The sequence below is a fragment of the Leiobunum rupestre genome, chromosome 6, assembly GCF_980474605.1.
Source record: "Leiobunum rupestre chromosome 6, qqLeiRupe1.1.hap1, whole genome shotgun sequence".
NCBI classification, from domain to species: Eukaryota; Metazoa; Arthropoda; class Arachnida; order Opiliones; family Sclerosomatidae; genus Leiobunum; species Leiobunum rupestre.
Window position 1 is genome coordinate 61,609,642 of NC_143389.1, and position 16,617 is coordinate 61,626,258.

General features: G+C 41.2%; 1 protein-coding gene across 1 annotated transcript; it reads left to right on the forward strand.

Annotated features, from left to right (window-relative positions):
* Window positions 1-328: 328 nt before the first annotated feature.
* On the forward strand, window positions 329-5,883 carry LOC149942911 (amine oxidase [flavin-containing] B-like). The gene is made up of 11 exons (XM_090179537.1): window positions 329-343; window positions 877-968; window positions 1,041-1,182; window positions 1,243-1,303; window positions 1,494-1,582; window positions 4,140-4,299; window positions 4,470-4,569; window positions 4,648-4,759; window positions 4,928-5,025; window positions 5,106-5,280; window positions 5,728-5,883. Exons 1-11 carry the CDS (start codon window positions 329-331, stop codon window positions 5,881-5,883), a joined length of 1,200 nt encoding a protein of 399 aa, XP_090035663.1.
* The last annotated feature ends 10,734 nt before the right edge of the window (window positions 5,884-16,617 follow it).

Genomic DNA, 16,617 nt, shown 5'->3' on the forward strand with positions numbered 1-16,617 from the left:
TGACTTATTGAAAATTGTTTTACGTTTCGACTACATTTAAAAGTACCCTCTATCGTCGAATGAATGAGCAACTTTATCTCAGCATGTGCATAGCTATTCCAGGTGGTGTTCTCACATGCGCAAATATAGGTAAGCTATTTCGCGGGTAGAGGGATAAGAAAAAGCTATTGGCAATGAAACGTTCCTGTACGAAGTAGATTAATAGGGCCAAGGTTAAACCGATAACCTGAGTAGGCTTAAGTCTAGCACCCCAGTACCTGCCAAACAGCTCCTAAAACACCCTAGCGATGCCAGTGCATTGTACACTTTGATAGGTCGTCATTTGAATATGAATGCGCATAGCGTAAGTTCGAACCTTTTGAAACTTCGTACGGGTCAATCTTCAAATATCCTCACTTGAGAAATCTGCTGCACAAGCTCCTCAATTTCACCAAATTCCTAACGAAAAATAAGAACGCTTTTAAATTAAAAATAACACTTGATTTGGAAAAAAATACATTATTCAGGGGCGCAGCGAAATATTTCGGAGGGGGAGGGGGAGGAGCGTGGGTGGGTAAGTTGAACTTAAAATTGTAGCGGAACTTTTCCAAACTCAGGAGACTTCAAATAACAACTTAAATTGGTTTATTCTGAGAAGGTATATGGGATGGCTACCCTTCCCCCGTGGCTAATAATTAAGTCAGAACAAAATATTCGCTATAATAAACACTATTTAATTTTTTTCCACTTGAGTTTTAAACTCATTCTGGCTCGTTTTAATCGCCATATATCTAGTCTGATAGTAGTAATATATTATTGGAGTCTATTTAATGTTTAATCGCACTATAGAACACCTTTACTAAGTGGTCATGATGAGAATCTTAAATTCATATTTAGATTCCTGCAGACGCTCCATGGGATGCTCCAAAGGCCAAAGAATGGGATTCAATGACATTCAAAGAATTTATAAATAAAACGTGTTATACTGAGTAGGTTTTTTTCACCCGTTTCACTTACTATGTTTTTAAACGTTAAGTACTTATCCCTTTTTGACTTTGCAGAACTTGCAAGAGCTTGGGAACACTATTTATTAACTCATGCGTAACATCCGAACCGTACGAGGCGTCTTTGCTTTGGTTTCTTTGGTACGTGAAGCAGTGCGGAGGAGTGCAAAAAATTAATTCAACTTCTAACGGAGGACAGGTATAACTTAATTCTAAATTAATAAAAATATAGAAATAAGATTATACTTTTCATTTCCAGGAAAGAAAATTTGTGGGAGGCATGCAACAAATTAGTATTAAAATTGCGGAAAAACTCACAGGTAAAATAGTTGTATAGTAAATAAATATAAATTAAACTGTAAATTTATAAAGACCTAGTGGCCTTTTACAAGATACGTAACGCTAGTACTCCTGTACAACTGTTACTAAAGGTTACCACGAAGGCTGAATTATTTGAAAATTGTACTTCAAACATCGAGTATGGTGTCGAGCTAACGTTTTTATTTTTAGATAAAGTAATACTTGAAAAACCAGTGATACGTATTCAACAAAATGCTAGTGGGGTCACGGTTACTACGTTGGACGGGCAAACGTATAAAGTAAGACGATATTCATTGCAACATGGACATATAACAATTAGTTAATTAGTCCATGATTACAATAACAGATTAACACCTAGCTGAATGAAAGTACCAGATAAATAGTTAAACTAGCGAGAGTAGCTTACTTTTGACAAAATCCAATTGCAAAATGTTACACCACGCGGAACGTTGTTTCTAAATTGAGATTGTTTTAGCAGTTAATTTAATTTATACATGTAAGGTTACAAATATGGAAATGAAATCAAAATCTTTCGTGGTTTTTCTACTGCATTTACACAAAATTATTATTCATGAAAAATAACAAATACTTGTTTTTATTAATAGAGTCAATTTATTTTTAATTCAATTTCACCATGAACGCCACATTTTTGTAATGGTGTATTTCGCATGAAACAAACCAAATAATAGAAATTTATCGTTACAAATTTGATGCATTATTTTTGCATGTTTTATTTTTTTGCTTAACTCATCCGCTACTTCACTCACAAAGGAGACTACCCAAGGTGTAACACACCGATTTTGATCAAACTCGGGGGTTTGGTAGACCTACCTGTAACTTGAAAAACACTGAAGGGAAATGTCTCCATAGGCAACCGTTTTGCCATGGCAACCAAAAAATTTTTGGCAACACAAAATTGAAATTTTCCCCTTGAAAATAACATGGGAATCTGATCAAATTTAAGGGTACCCCCTGTAAAAAAATAATTTTTTTGAAAATGCTAAAAATAAATATAAATATAAAAGTAATGAAAAAGTTCAAAATTGATTAAATTTTTTACAGGGGGTACCCTTAAAATTGGTCAGATTTCCATGTTATATTCAGTAGGAAAATTTCCATTTTGTGTTGTTAAAAACATTTTTGGTTGCCATGGCAAAACGGTTGCCTATGGAATCATTTCCCTTCAGGGTTTTTCAAGTTACATGAAGGTCTACGAAACCGCCGAGTTTGATCAAAATCGGTGTGTTACACCTCGGGTAGTCTCCTTGTCAGTCAAACTCACTTTCCGGGACTCTCCCACCTCTGCCTTAGTACTAACACGAACTATTGCCCTGTCACTAAGACACTCAGATTTATTAAAATGGTTTTAAGCTTTAGCTTGCGCAAATATATATATAAGCCCGCACTCAAGCCCGCACTCAGAGTCCTTGTCACTGGAAGTACGGGCGGACAAACGAGTGATAAACTGCTTGACAAGTGGGGCCTCCCACGCGCGTTGATGACTTTGGAGATCCGACGATAGCAAGACCACACACCAAAGGATTTCCCACTGAGATGAAGCGTTGGAAAAATAGAACCCGTTAGGGTCGATAGAGGCAGGGAGAATAGCGTGGACTAAGGCCTCGACGCTGGATACTGACGAGAGAAAGGTCAAGAGAGCAAGAGTAGAGGTATGGCGAATACCCAGGCCTCTCCGAGACACGATAAGTGACGACTATAGCTAAGGTGCCTCATCAATGAGAGTGTTCGTAACTGTTTGCAGCGCCGAACGAAGGGTTTCATCAAACGACGTAAGGCACGCGGGGGCACTGCCAAGGAGATACGACAGCATCGGGATAGCAATTGAGTTTTTTAACAGAAAAAAACCTTGATGGGCAGATATTTGCTGAAGATTTCCGACCATGGTATTCAAGGCCTCGGTTTTCGAGGAAAAGCAAGTGGAGATAGCCTCGTCCGAGAGAGGAGCTCCTAAGAGGATCTATTCGGAGCGTGGTAAGAGTTTAATGCCAGGAGCCACCGCATGGAAAATATATTGGTAATGTTGAAAATCAAACTCGCCGGAGCTTAAGAGCAACAACTCGCATTTGGAAGGGTTGAGCTCCAGGCCGATATCTGCGGAAAGTTCCTGAAGGAGTAGCAGGTCGTCGAGGACGGATCGTGGACTGCCGCCCAGCGTCGAATCATCGAGGTACCAGATGTTAAGCTCAGATGCCATGCGGGAAGCCACTCTATGCACGAGGAGGCAAAAGTACGCGGGACCCAATGGGTCGCCCTGCTGAACACCTCGTTCGGATGACAGGATCGATTCACCGTAGGCGAGATGTGATGGCGCCCTATAGCGTTGGCGTAAAAAGCAATAGAGGTCGGGTGTATCCTTGTGGACGCATTCAAGGAGACGGGCTCGTCGGATCATATTGAAAGCGTTTAGGAAATCGACTTCGCCACCCCCCATGGGTTCCGAACCCCAACTGCGATGGACGAAGGAAAGACCCGAGTATTGGCGCAATATGCGAGCAAGCTAACTTGGCTACCAGACGCCAAACGGTATGTCCGACAGCGATAAGGCGGATACCCCCGTCCTCCTTCTTGAGAGCGCACAGGGAGGTGCCATACAGCACAGGGCAGATCTCCTAAGGAATTAGGTGATAAATATATATGACTGAAAATAAACGTATTTCTAAAATGGTGGTAACAGTACAAGGGAGAGAGTGGTGAGATTGCACAGTGTTGAAGTGATCCAAAAATTTTGAAGTAGCCGAATATGAAAATCAATTATCAGTTGATTTAGGTGACACAAAATTTTTAACTTAATTAACTTATTTCTTTTTCTTTAAGGCTTCGTACGTTATTCAGGCTCTGCCTCCTCCGATGCAAATGAAAATCCACTATGACCCTCCGTTACCAGCCGAAAGAAATCAATTAATTCAAAGAATGCCGATGGGATCAGTTTTTAAAATAATCATATATTTCCAGACAAATTTCTGGAGACCCAAAGGTAGAGTTATGCGTAGTCCGAATGAATTTACTTTTTATTTAAAATGTTATTGCACAAATGAAGTATATTGAAAATTATTTCAAATTTCACGCCCTTCACTTGAAGTAATAATCGATCTGTAGAGCTATAGCGTGTTGTGGGATATAGGATTAACATTGTTTGTTTTCCAGGTTTCTGTGGTTCTCTTATGATAGAGGGTAATGAGGACCATCCATGTGTTTTCACATTAGATGACACCAAACCAGACGGCACGCATCCCGCTTTAGCTGGGCATGCTATTTCATTTTTATATTAGATATAAGTAACTTTATAAAATAAGTCAACGATTTCTACGTGTGTTCTTGACAGATTTATTTGCGCTGATAAATGCAGGCGTTTACTCTCTCGAACGAAGGAGGAGAGATTAGCACTTTTGATCAACAGTTTCCACAAAGTAATGAGGATGGACGAAGTGTTGCAGGTATATGACAATTTGATTATAATAACGGGTGTTATCACGTCGGCTGCCCCATGGGAACAAAATATAAAAATCTAAAGGTGGTTTTTTAAAGTTTAGGCTGAACCGTACATATGCTAAGGCTTGTAGCGTATTCGTAACGCAAGCCTATAAGTTATGTTATTCTTTTAGCCAATTCACTACGAAGAGTATAGCTGGGCCACCGAACAGTATTCTGGTGGTTGTTACACTTCTATGTGTCCACCGGGCCTATTGTCCGAGTATGGCAGGTGCGTGTTCATTCGTGATTTGACTATCTTCATTCCATTTGCTAACGAATGAACCGTTTCAATATGGGCTCTCTCATAAGGCATTTGAGGAAACCGATAGGTCGCATGTTCTTTGCTGGCACTGAGACCGCGACGAAATGGAGCGGGTACATCGAAGGTGGCATTCAAGCTGGTGAAAGAGCAGCCCGAGAGACAATGCGTGAACTTGGACTCATCCCGGAGAGAATGATTTGGAGAGTGGAGCCGCCTTCGCAAGTAAGTGTGCTAAATCATTTTCTGCTCCCTACTATTTGTCAGCTGTCAAATTACGAAATTTGATATTTTAAATCGAGACTACTTATGTTAATTTTAGTGCTTAAATGATAATTTTGATTCTCGATTTATGTCAACTGTGCAATTAATGATTTTGATAGAAAAATAACTTTTTACTTATGTTAAGGACCAGGTGCTCCAACACAATTCTACCTTTGTTGGCATTTGTGATTTGAGCTGAAGACTAAAGTTGGTAGTTTTTATTCACCCAATTTCATACTTACGAAAGTAATAAAGCTGCTAAAGAAAAGTGCATAGTACAAAAGCTTTCTTGGTCCGAACAAATAGGTCCTACGCAGTTTATTAACAGCGCACAATGTCGTTTTGTATAGGTTTTTAAAATAAATCACGTTTCGCAGTTAAAATTATTAACATTTATTTTTGCAATAGGACGTGAAGCCGGTTCCTGTTGAGTCATCATTCCTGGAGAAGAATTTGCCGTCAGTACCCGGATTTTTCCGGTTGATTAAATGGTCGGTTATTCTTGCAGTTGGAACGTGCACCGTTATGTCTTGCAGAAGACGGCTTCAAATGTTATACCAATAATCAACCTACTTTGAGAGATCCTTCACCTTTTTTACCATCGCTTTTTAAGCTCAATAACTTGTCGTACTTTAATTCGGTAAACGTATTTTAAATCGTCAGAAGTCGAATATATCCTGTTTGTCTTCAAAGTTTAATAATTAAGTTTTGAAGCAGGAAAATTGCGTTTTTTTAGAAAGACGATCAGCCAAAGACAGTGCGGTTATTTCTCTCATCTTTGTCTGTGAAAGCACTCTGGATGTTTATTACTTCCCAGTAACCTTTTAAAGTAAACTACTAAAAAAGGCCACTATGCGCCTGAAAAGGAAAACTGTAATACTTATACAACAATCTGAGCACTATGGTGTTGTAATCGTGATTGAAATGTTTTATTCAAATTAACCTATAATATTGGTTTTAATAAAATTAACCTTTGTTTTATTTTAAAATGCTATTAACCGTTATCCAAAAGCCAACCGTATCAGTGGCTTCTTTTTTCTTTTTCTTTTTTAAACATGTGTTTAGCTATATACTTCATTTACCGGTAGAAATGGATATTTAGCACGGCTCCATTAAGTTAGCCCCCCCCAAGCATGCAATTTTAGTTAGTGCACCTTATTGCAAACATCATGCACCGTAGTGCACCACCAAAAATATTTTATGCACCATCGGGGAAAGGCGGGAAATACAAAAATCAAAGTGGGGGGGGGGCTAAGTTACCTACAGCTCTTCCCCCATATTCGATATCGCTAATAATAAAGCACCACCAAAATATTTTATTGCACCCTCATAAAATGGCAGAAATTTAAAAAACTAAAATAGGCCGTAATATTTGATATTGATAAATGCACTCCTAATCGAATGCACCAACGATGCACTACCATGCACCATAAAGATTTCTCATTGCACCATACCCCTTTAGGAGTTATGAATGTACTTTAGTCGCCTTTCGATAGCTTTTATTCGATCGTTCTGTTACAAAAGGTTTTTTTTTTAAACAAATCTTGATCTCGCCGAAAAGAAACAAGAACACGCGTGAAAAGGTACTTATATAATAAGCCCTCTCCCCATACAATGTTTCGGACAACTTTGCGGCGCTATAACCCGATTTTGGGCACGCGTCTCGAAGTCGCTTTTTTCGTCCCGTCGCGTCGTAAAGTCTCGCCTCAATTCCCAGGTTATGTTTGGTGCTATTTAAGGTCAATTCTCGCTCTCAAGGGTGTCCGTCACGTGACTATCACGCCGGGGGGGGGGGGGGTCAATTATCAATTCCCAGGAATAACGCGACTGAAAGTGAAACTCGAACTAAAACATTAAAGAAACAACAAAAAATATGTTAAAACGCGGACTAATTTTACGCTGATTTACAAGCAAATTGTCAAGTTAACTTGCAGTATTGTCGCATGATTTAATAGGGTCCGTGGAAAATTCATCCGGGACTTTTCTTTTTCGCACCATTTGTGATACACGTCCGCCCATAAATGATTTTTTTTGTTTCTCGTGACGCTATGGTCGCGAACCTCGAACCCAAAACGTTGTATATAGTTTTGTTTAGCCAAATAATTTTTTTTTAAATGTCAGTCTGAAACTTATTTTGTATCGGTCGGAAAAAGCCGTTTCTTTTAGTTGCAGTTCTACGTAAATTTCATTTTAAATCTAAAAATGAAAAGATCTAGAAAAGAGGTCGAACACTTGCGCGAAGCAATTACGAAATATAAATCGGACGTTTACCACCACGGTTCCGTCACGGGAAATGGATTTGATGTTTGCAAAAAACATTAGTGCGGAGTTGTGAGGGGTCATGTCCCCACTCTCAAAATACACTTGCGTCATGAAAACCTATTACAATCTTCATGATATTTTCGTGTCGAAGAACCGAAAATAAAATGATTAATCATCTGAGATATCATCCGTGGAATGCTCGCCAGAGTCATCTAGTGGAAGTTCTTCGGGAATCATGGGCGAGCAAGGTCTCGAGTTTGAAATTTTATTAACTCAGGAAAAATATTTGAAATTGGCGCCAGTAGAAAAAAATTATAAATGTAATGAGCAAACCAGATTAAATTTAATTAGAAAATACTCAGTATTTCAGGCAGGAGATAGGAAAAACACAATTCATGAACATTTTAGCAGATTAAGCAAATGTCCTTGCGTATGAACATTTAAAAGATCAAAATTTTAAATCTGGCAAAAACTTCGCTTAAATTAATGGATATTGTGTTGAATGTAAAACAGCATTTACTGGAATTTTTGAGTCTGAACCCAAGATAGGGGAAGTAATTAACTTGCTGGGTTGGAGAGAAAATAAGCAATTGAGAACATGATCGAAGAGAAGATGGCTCCAAGTTATGTTATAAAACTAAAAGCCCACGAAATGATGGAGTTCTGAGACGATGAACCATGCGATCTACCATCCACGAATGTTTTAAGGTCAGCGAAAAGTTAAGCTCTCAAGAAGACTGTGAAGCCCGGAATTGTCAGCTTATAGTTAACCCATGTATGAGAGACCAATATAAAATGTAAACACTCTTTATTTATAATATATTTATATTTAGTTTCGCCGCACTATATGCGTTGATGAACTATGGTTATAAAGAAAGACTTCGTTAAATTTGCATATATTTAAAACTTTATTAAGGCTTAAGCCTTAGTCTGACTAGTTTCGGCTAGCTTAGCTGGCCATCTTCAGAGACAATGAATTTCAAATAACAACGGGCAAAGTAACAGCTAGTACAACGGTCAAAAACACGGTCGAGCGCCTGCGCGCCATCTATCGAGATTCAATTAACATTCGCAAATCCTTAAAATTAACATTTCACACATTTATATTTTTTAATAAAATTTTATACAATATTAGACTAAGAATATTTAAGGATAATACAGAAACTAAACAGTAGCTAAATTATGTTTTATCTTTTAAAAACGTATCCCAGATGGCGTTGTAATAATGCCCAGGAGAATCGTTTAGTGCGCTATTATCAAATAGGTGTTTTTTAATTTCGATTGATTCCCGTACTTCTCTTTTAAATCCATTAGAAGGTTGAGCTATTAATTTAAAGTTTTCCCAGTATATTGCGTGTTTGGTGCGAAAGACGTGTTTAGAAATGGCAGAGCTTTCACAATTAATTTTAGTCTTGGAATTTCTTTTATGAACATTTACTCTAATTTTTAAGTTTCTATTGGTTTGCCCAATATAGGTTTTCTTACACGAACACATAATTTTATACACACCTTTCTTCTTCATTTTATCAATTTTGTCTTTACCTTTTTTTAAGAAATTACCCAACTTATTTCTGGGTTGCCACCCTATTCTTAATTTATATTTCTTAAAAATATCATTCAGTTTATCCGATATGCCATGTACATACGTTAATCCAATAAATTTAAATTTTTCTACATTGGCCAATTTTTCTCTTTCTAGTTTGCTTTTGATAGACAACCGGTTTTTTTTTTGTTTAATGATAGCTTTATTAACAGTTTTAAGGTTAAAGCCTCTTTCAAGGGCGATAGATTTAATGTTATTAAGTTCAATATTTAACGCATTCTTGTCTGAACACAATTTTAAGGCTCTAAATATTAGCGTTTGAAACACACCAATTTTTTTTGGACATAGGGTGGCAAGATTTGAAATGAGGTACGCTTGGTACACTGCATGACTTCCTAAAGACGGTGGTACTTAAATAGTTATTATGTCTGGTGATTTTAATGTCTAGAAAAGGGAGAGTATTATTTATTTCAAATTCATGAGTAAATTGAATATTAGGGTCAATGGTGTTTAAAGTCTTTAGGAATTCAGGAAATGTATCCAAGGTACCCTTCCAAACTATAAAGATGTCATCGACATAGCGAAGCCAAATTTTAGGTTTTACAAATTGAATGTCATTAAATAATTTTTCAGTAAATTCATGTAAATATATATCACAGAGAAGAGGAGAAAGTGGGCTGCCCATAGCTAATCCCTGTTGTTGTTGGTAAATTTTATTATCGAATTGGAAATATGTAGAAGTAACGCAAAACCCGACTAACTCTAGTAAATCACAAACTTGTTCATCAGAATATTTATTTTTGATAAGAAGATTTTTTAGCGCCTTTAAAGCACCCTCTACCGGGACCCTAGTAAACAAAGAGACTATATCTACTGAAAGTAGTTTGTCATCAGGTTCTATTTTAATTTTTTTAAGTTCATTAACCATATCATAAGAGTTTTTAACTGTACGACTTATGTTGTTTCGTAAATGGCTTAATTTTTTAGCTAGGGTGCTAGCTAAGTCATGAGAGGGGCTACCTATTCCTGATACTATTGGTCTAATTTTTTTATCAATTTTATGGATTTTTATAAGGCCATAAAGTCTAGGTGGTAAAGCCACTGAGACGTTAAGTTTTTTAATTTGAGTTTCGTTTAAAACATCAATTTTCTTAAGTAAAAGTTTAAGTTTGGCTACAAGTTTGTTAGTTGGGTCAGTTTTTAAAATTTTGTAGTCATCTGTATTTAACAGGCCATAGATTTTGTCTTTGTAAGTTTGATTATCTATTAGGACCACTCTTTATTTATATACAAGATATATATTTACCAGTTAGGGATGTTGAAAAAGGAAAAATGAAAAATAAAATGAACTAAAGCCCCTTTAAGAGAGGGATAAAATAGCGTGACCTTTCCTTGTTGGCTCCAGAAAAAGATGCCCTTCCTTGCCGCGGCACCCCTATTTATAGGGGTCCCCTCGGATGACGCCACCGTCCTCTAAAATCGGCTAGAGGAAAAAGCCCGCCAAGAAATCTTGACGGACCGGCGACTTCACCCCGCTCTTAACCTTTTGGGTCAGAGGTCGTCCCCTTTCGGAGAATTCCAAGAGAGAGACGACGCGAGCGAGGATGAGTCGTCTTGGCCCTCCCTAGCAGCGTTCGCCCAAAACAACGAGAGTTTTCTCCGAAGAAAAGGGAAAGGCGGCCAGGGACAAAGCCTACATTTGCGATTTCAAATGCGGGCTTTACACACTCCCACCCAAAAATTAGGCGCCGGGGTTGAGACCAAGATCGTCCATAGCGTCGATGAAATCTTCATCGCCGCTATCGAGGGGCGAGGTGTCATCGATCCCCAGCAGGGCTTCAACGTCCACCGCTGACATTCGTTATCTCTATTTTTATACCCCCGTACCGTAAGTTATATACATACCGGGGGTGTAGGGGAAAAAGTAGATTAGCCAAGGAAGATTAAGAAAAGGAAGATCAAGCGAAAACACAGCCAAGGGAGAGGCCGGCAAAAACAACAGGACATGCATAAGATTTATAGCCCGGTGTACCGGTAACATTTAAACCACACAACCGGAGGTCCGTCATCATTATTCCCTACGCCAGCGTCCACAAGCCCGGACAGGTGACAAAACCAGCATGGGTAGCAGAACCCTACTACTGACGGTCGCACCCTCGACACAAGCCACTCAACACAGCAGAAGGTGCAGCAATGGGTCGACCAGCCCCCACTTCGCACACAGCAGTGGGAATAAGAGTGGATGCTCTGGCAACGCCAGCCGGCACCCCACCTAGACAGGTAGGGAGCCCAGCCCTTTGGAAAGAGCGCATAAAGGGGAACGGCGGGCACACAGTAGCCCGCATAACCCAGCACAGCTGGCACCGGATATCCCGGTGTAGCTCCAAAAGGCCGGGAGATGGGACCGCCGTGCCCTCATACGGAGGCCCGCAGCCCCACAGCAGGCAACCCAATCCGCCGAAGCGGCCAGTTTGCCCGGCCCCTCTCCGTTAGCCTGGGCCGAAGCCCAGTTACCAGCCCACACCGGACTGAAGTCGGAGGTGGAGATAGGACCATTTGGACGGAGCTAACATCTCCCAGTGCGCCACCGCCCGTGATGGGTTACAAGAGCCGGAACCCGACTCCCCGGTAAAGCCACCAGTTATTGCACACTCCGACCCCTCGTGGGCCTTTAACAACAGGAAAGAGAACCCCGCCAAACCCAACCCCAGACCAACCCCACGAAGGGACAGGAGAGGTGAAGCACAGGAGGGAACCCGCCCGAAGCCGCCGGATAAATTTATTAAGGAGAAAAAGTGAGTGTACAATGTTTGAATTTTTACATGTGTTGAAATATTAACAAAGTTATTGAATATGAGATTATTATATATTTTTTGAATTATTATTAAGAATTTATTAATTTGATGGGACGATCTTGAAGAAGTGATGGAGAGATAAGATGGCATACGCGATGAGGAAGATGTAGTTGACTTGAAGAGGATTTTTTGAGGATATTACTTGGACCACTTGAAGAGGATTCTTTTTTCTTTATGAAGATGATGTTGATGACTTGAAGAGTATTTTTTTATGTGGATATGACCTGGACCACTTGAAGAGGATTTTTTTTATGATGAAGATGTAGAAGACTTGAATAGGGTTTGTTTGATGAGGAAGATGTAGATGACTCGAAATATTCCTTTTGTTTGATGAGTTATGACTTGGACCACTTGAGGAGGATTTTTTTTTCGAGGAAGATGTAGATGACTTGATGTTTTTTTTGAGGATATGACTGGACCACTTGAAGATTTTTTTGATGAGGAAGATGTAGATGACTTGAAGAGGTTTTTTTTTATGAGGAAGATGTAGATGACTTGAAGATGTTTTATTTATTTATTTGTTGAGGATATGACTGGACCACTTGAAGAGGATTTTGTTTCATGAGGAAGATGTCGATGACTTTAAGAGGGGTTTTTTATTAGGAAGATGTAGATGACTCGAAGGGAATTTTTTTTTTATTTTTTTAATGAGGAAGATGTAGATGACTTGAAGAAGTTTTATTTATTTTTTTGTTGAGGATATGACTGGACCAGTTGAAGATTTTTTTCATGAGGAAGATGTAGATGACTTGAAGAGGTTTTATTTTTTTGTTGAGAATATGACTGGACCACTTGAGGATTTTTTGATGAGGAAGATGAAGATGACTTGAAGAAGATTTTTTTAATGAGGAAGATGTAGATGACTTGAAGTTTTTTTAAGGAAGACGTAGATGACTTGCAGAGGATTTTTTAAGGAAGACGGAGATGACTTGGGTGTTTTTTCCTTTGTTTTTTTTTAAACAGGACATTAAGGGTGAAGTTTATTTATGTGGATGACTTGAAGACAGCAGGAAAATTGGTAGGTATGTTTTTTATGTGTTTTTGTTTTTTTTTATATGGTTAACAAATCAAAGTTTTGTATTATAAATTTCATTAACAATTTTAAAGTAACGAGGTTCGAATTACAGTGAACTAATAAATTCTTACAGTGCATGTATTTGTCACGATCAAGAAAGTCCTCGGTAAGTGGGCACCACCAGAAATAATGTTCAGAATCAGCCTCTGGGTCCCCTCAGGCACAACAAGGGGAGTCTAAATGATGTAGTCCGAAAAGATAGCTTGGGAATTTGCCGTGCCCCGTCAAAATTTGGGATATATAATAATCATTTCCAGGAGGAGTTAGAGTAACAAGTGGAAGATATAAATTTGTACCGCGTCCGGATTTGGCACTAGTCCACCGCTGACAGGGCGAGAAATTCAGCGGCCGAAATCGGCTCGACCGGCGTTCCTACGGCGTTTCCTTGCCCACCCTTTCAACTGCCCTGGGTGACGCCGCCGAAGACAGACGGGATGGGGTTTCCCACCCGACTTGTCATTTGACCCCGAGGCCAGCGGGCAGCGCTGAAATAAGTGTGGAGCCCATCCTCCGTCGCGGCTACCCACGTGGCCACCGATCGAACACTGGGCTTAGCTGGGGGAGGTGGTTGCCCCCTCCATTTTTCTGCGGAGGACTGGCTTGAGTGGCGGTGGTCTGCCCCCCTCTTCTCGGTGGTTGGGCGGTAACAACGATTAGCTTCAGGTTGCAAATTCGAGGTATCTCAAATTTTCCATAACGATGGAGTGGACCCCCACCCAAATTCTGCTAAACGACGTTTCCCTTGGAACGCAAGTTGTACGGGTTAGCTGGGGGGGGCTACTCTTTCTCCGTTGGCCCCCCCTTCTCCCACTCGGTCTCGGGCGGGGTAGGGTCATCACCCTTCCACGGCGGGGTGAAAGACTTCAGCTGGGACACGTGCGTTACTCCTATGAAATCACCGGAGTCCGGGTCCCCCAGCCCTAACGCTAAAGGAGTGGTCCTTTCCTGCACTACAAACGGCCCCTCATACTTGTCCCCTAGCGAAGCCGTGATACCACGACTCGCGTCAGAAAGAAGATGAGTCTTGCGCAACACGAGGTCTCCACGATTGTAGAAAACAGCTCGATGGCGCTTGTCGTAGTGCAGCTTTTGCGTAAGCTTCGAATCCTGTAAATTCAAGCGTGCATGGTCGATTGCATCATGCAGCCTAATTTTCAGTTTCTCGGCGTACGTGCCTGCGCTTCGATTACCGGAAGTATTTCCTGGTATCAACTCCCAATTCAGGGGTGCGCGTAGCTCTCGGCCCAAGTTCAGTGCTGCGGGTGAATACCCTGTCGCGACACTTTCGCCTGAGCGCAAAGCGAAGCCTAATTCTGGGAGACGGGCGTCCTAATCCTTATGTCGTTCGACATAAGAAATTATCATTGGCTTAATAGTTCGATTCATCAGCTCAGTCAGATTTGCTTGAGCGTAATACGGGGATATCGTTTTCAGGCGAATACCCAAATCCAAACAAGCCCTTTTGAACTTATTACTAGAAAATATGGATGTTTTATCAGTTAGTACTTGCCGTGGGAATCCATTCCGACAAAACACTTCATACATTTTCTCCCATACTTTCTCCGTAGTCATTTTTCTAAGCGGAAAGAGTTCTGCCCACTAAGTAAAATGATCTACTATGACGAGTAGGTACTGATTTCCCTTGGCACTCCGAGTGTAGGGACCCATTAAATCAGCGGTTACTTATTCAAAAGGCCTTTCACTAGGAACGCTAGAAAGTAGCCCCGGGGTTAACTGCTGAGATGGCTTACACTTTTGACACACCTCGCAACCCCTTACGTACTTTATAACGTCCTGCTTCATTCCCGACCACGTAACTTGACATTTAAACGTTTGAACGTCTTACAAGCCCCCTGGTGGCCAGCTAGTGCCTCGTCATGAAAATACTTAATGATGGTTACCCTAAGCTTTTTAGGGACCACCACTTTCCAAGCATTTTCCAGCCCGTCCTCATCCTCCTCGTCCCAAGGAGCGAAATGCCTAAACAATAGGCCATCTTTGTCCATTATATACTGATCTAGTATTGTCCCGGCTTCCAATGCCGTAATCGGACTCCCAGAGCTTCTAACCGGCTCTAGCTCAGCGATAATCCTTGCTAACCCTAGATCAGTAACTTGCGAACTTATGATGGCTTTCCTGTCGAAAGGCAGCCCCCACTCCTTGGAAGAGTTTTCTCCCTCTAGGGATTCTAAAGCGATGGGTGGGGGGCGATAAATGGCTTGCGCGAGAAGGTCAGATTGAATAATCTTGGCCTCCTGCGTTAACTCTTTCAGGGTGGTGAATACCTTTCCCCTTAATTGATGACGATATGTCGGGTGACATTGCCGTAACACTCGAGCTACCTTATCAGCCTCGGTGGTGGTTCCTCCAATACGACGGTAGTATTCAGCTATACAGTGAATATACTGCGTCAGGGGTTCATCCGCACCTTGAGTTCGGGTATCCAACTCAATTTGAATACGCCTGGCATAATCGGTGGCTAGATATTCGTGGCGAAATGCCTGACGAAAAACGTTCAAGGAGGGAAACACTCCTTGGAACGACCACCAAAGTGCAGCGGGTCCCCGCATGCAAGACGGTAGTACCTGCAAGAGGATATCCCCTTCACTGTACCCCGTAACCGCCTGATACCGGTCGAGAGCCTCCAGGAATTCCAATGGAGACTTCTCAGAAGAGTTTTTCTCTGACACCGCCAACGTCCCCGCTGCTTCTCCCTGACCATTCTCGGAATCGAGAGGGGCCCTGGATAAAGCATCTGCTACAACATTTAATTTCCCAGGTCGGTACCGAACATGGAAATTATAAGGTTGTAACTCCAAGGCCCAGCGGGCAAGCCTACCCACTGGATCCTTAAGGTGACGTAACCACTTCAAAGCTTGGTGATCGGTTTCAATTACCACGTCGGCCCCCTCGACGTACATTTGGAACTTCTTGAGGGCGAAAACCACTGCAAGACATTCCAATTCTGTAGTCGAGTAGTTGCGCTCCGCAGGTGCAAGTCCCCGGCTTATAAAGGTCTTCCTGCTCTTAAACAGCACCTAAGCCCTTTATACTCCGTCAGCACACCGGTTGACCAAGGGAGTGCAATTCTGAGTAATCGAAAGACCACCCTCGTTACCGGCTTTCCAAACGTCAGAATTTTGCTGAGGCTCACTCCCTTTCCTGGATATACATCCATTTAATTTAATTGGAAGCCTCCCTCGCCAGTTTCCCTTCTCGGGACATTGGCGTTTGATGTGTTCGGGTTTCCGACAACCATAACTCCGGTGGCTATTAAGCTCACCGCGCCACCAATAACAGGGGGCGCTCGCCCAACCGGTCCTAAAGTTTCCCCGTAAGCCAGAGTTGGCTCTAGGGATTCTAAAGCGATGGGTGGGGGGCGATAAATGGCTTGCGCGAGAAGGTCAGATTGAATAATCTTGGCCTCCTGCGTTAACTCTTTCAGGGTGGTGAATACCTTTCCCCTTAATTGATGACGGTATGTCGGGTGACATTGCCGTAACACTCGAGCTACCTTATCAGCCTCGGTGGTGGTTCCTCCAATACGACGGTAGTATTCAGCT

Coding starts and splice junctions, on each gene's coding strand:
- LOC149942911 (XM_090179537.1), top strand. Junction 1,183..1,242: donor CAACTTCTAACGGAGGACAG/GTATAACTTAAT, acceptor TTTCATTTCCAG/GAAAGAAAATTTGTGGGAGG. Junction 1,583..4,139: donor TGGACGGGCAAACGTATAAA/GTAAGACGATAT, acceptor TTTTTCTTTAAG/GCTTCGTACGTTATTCAGGC.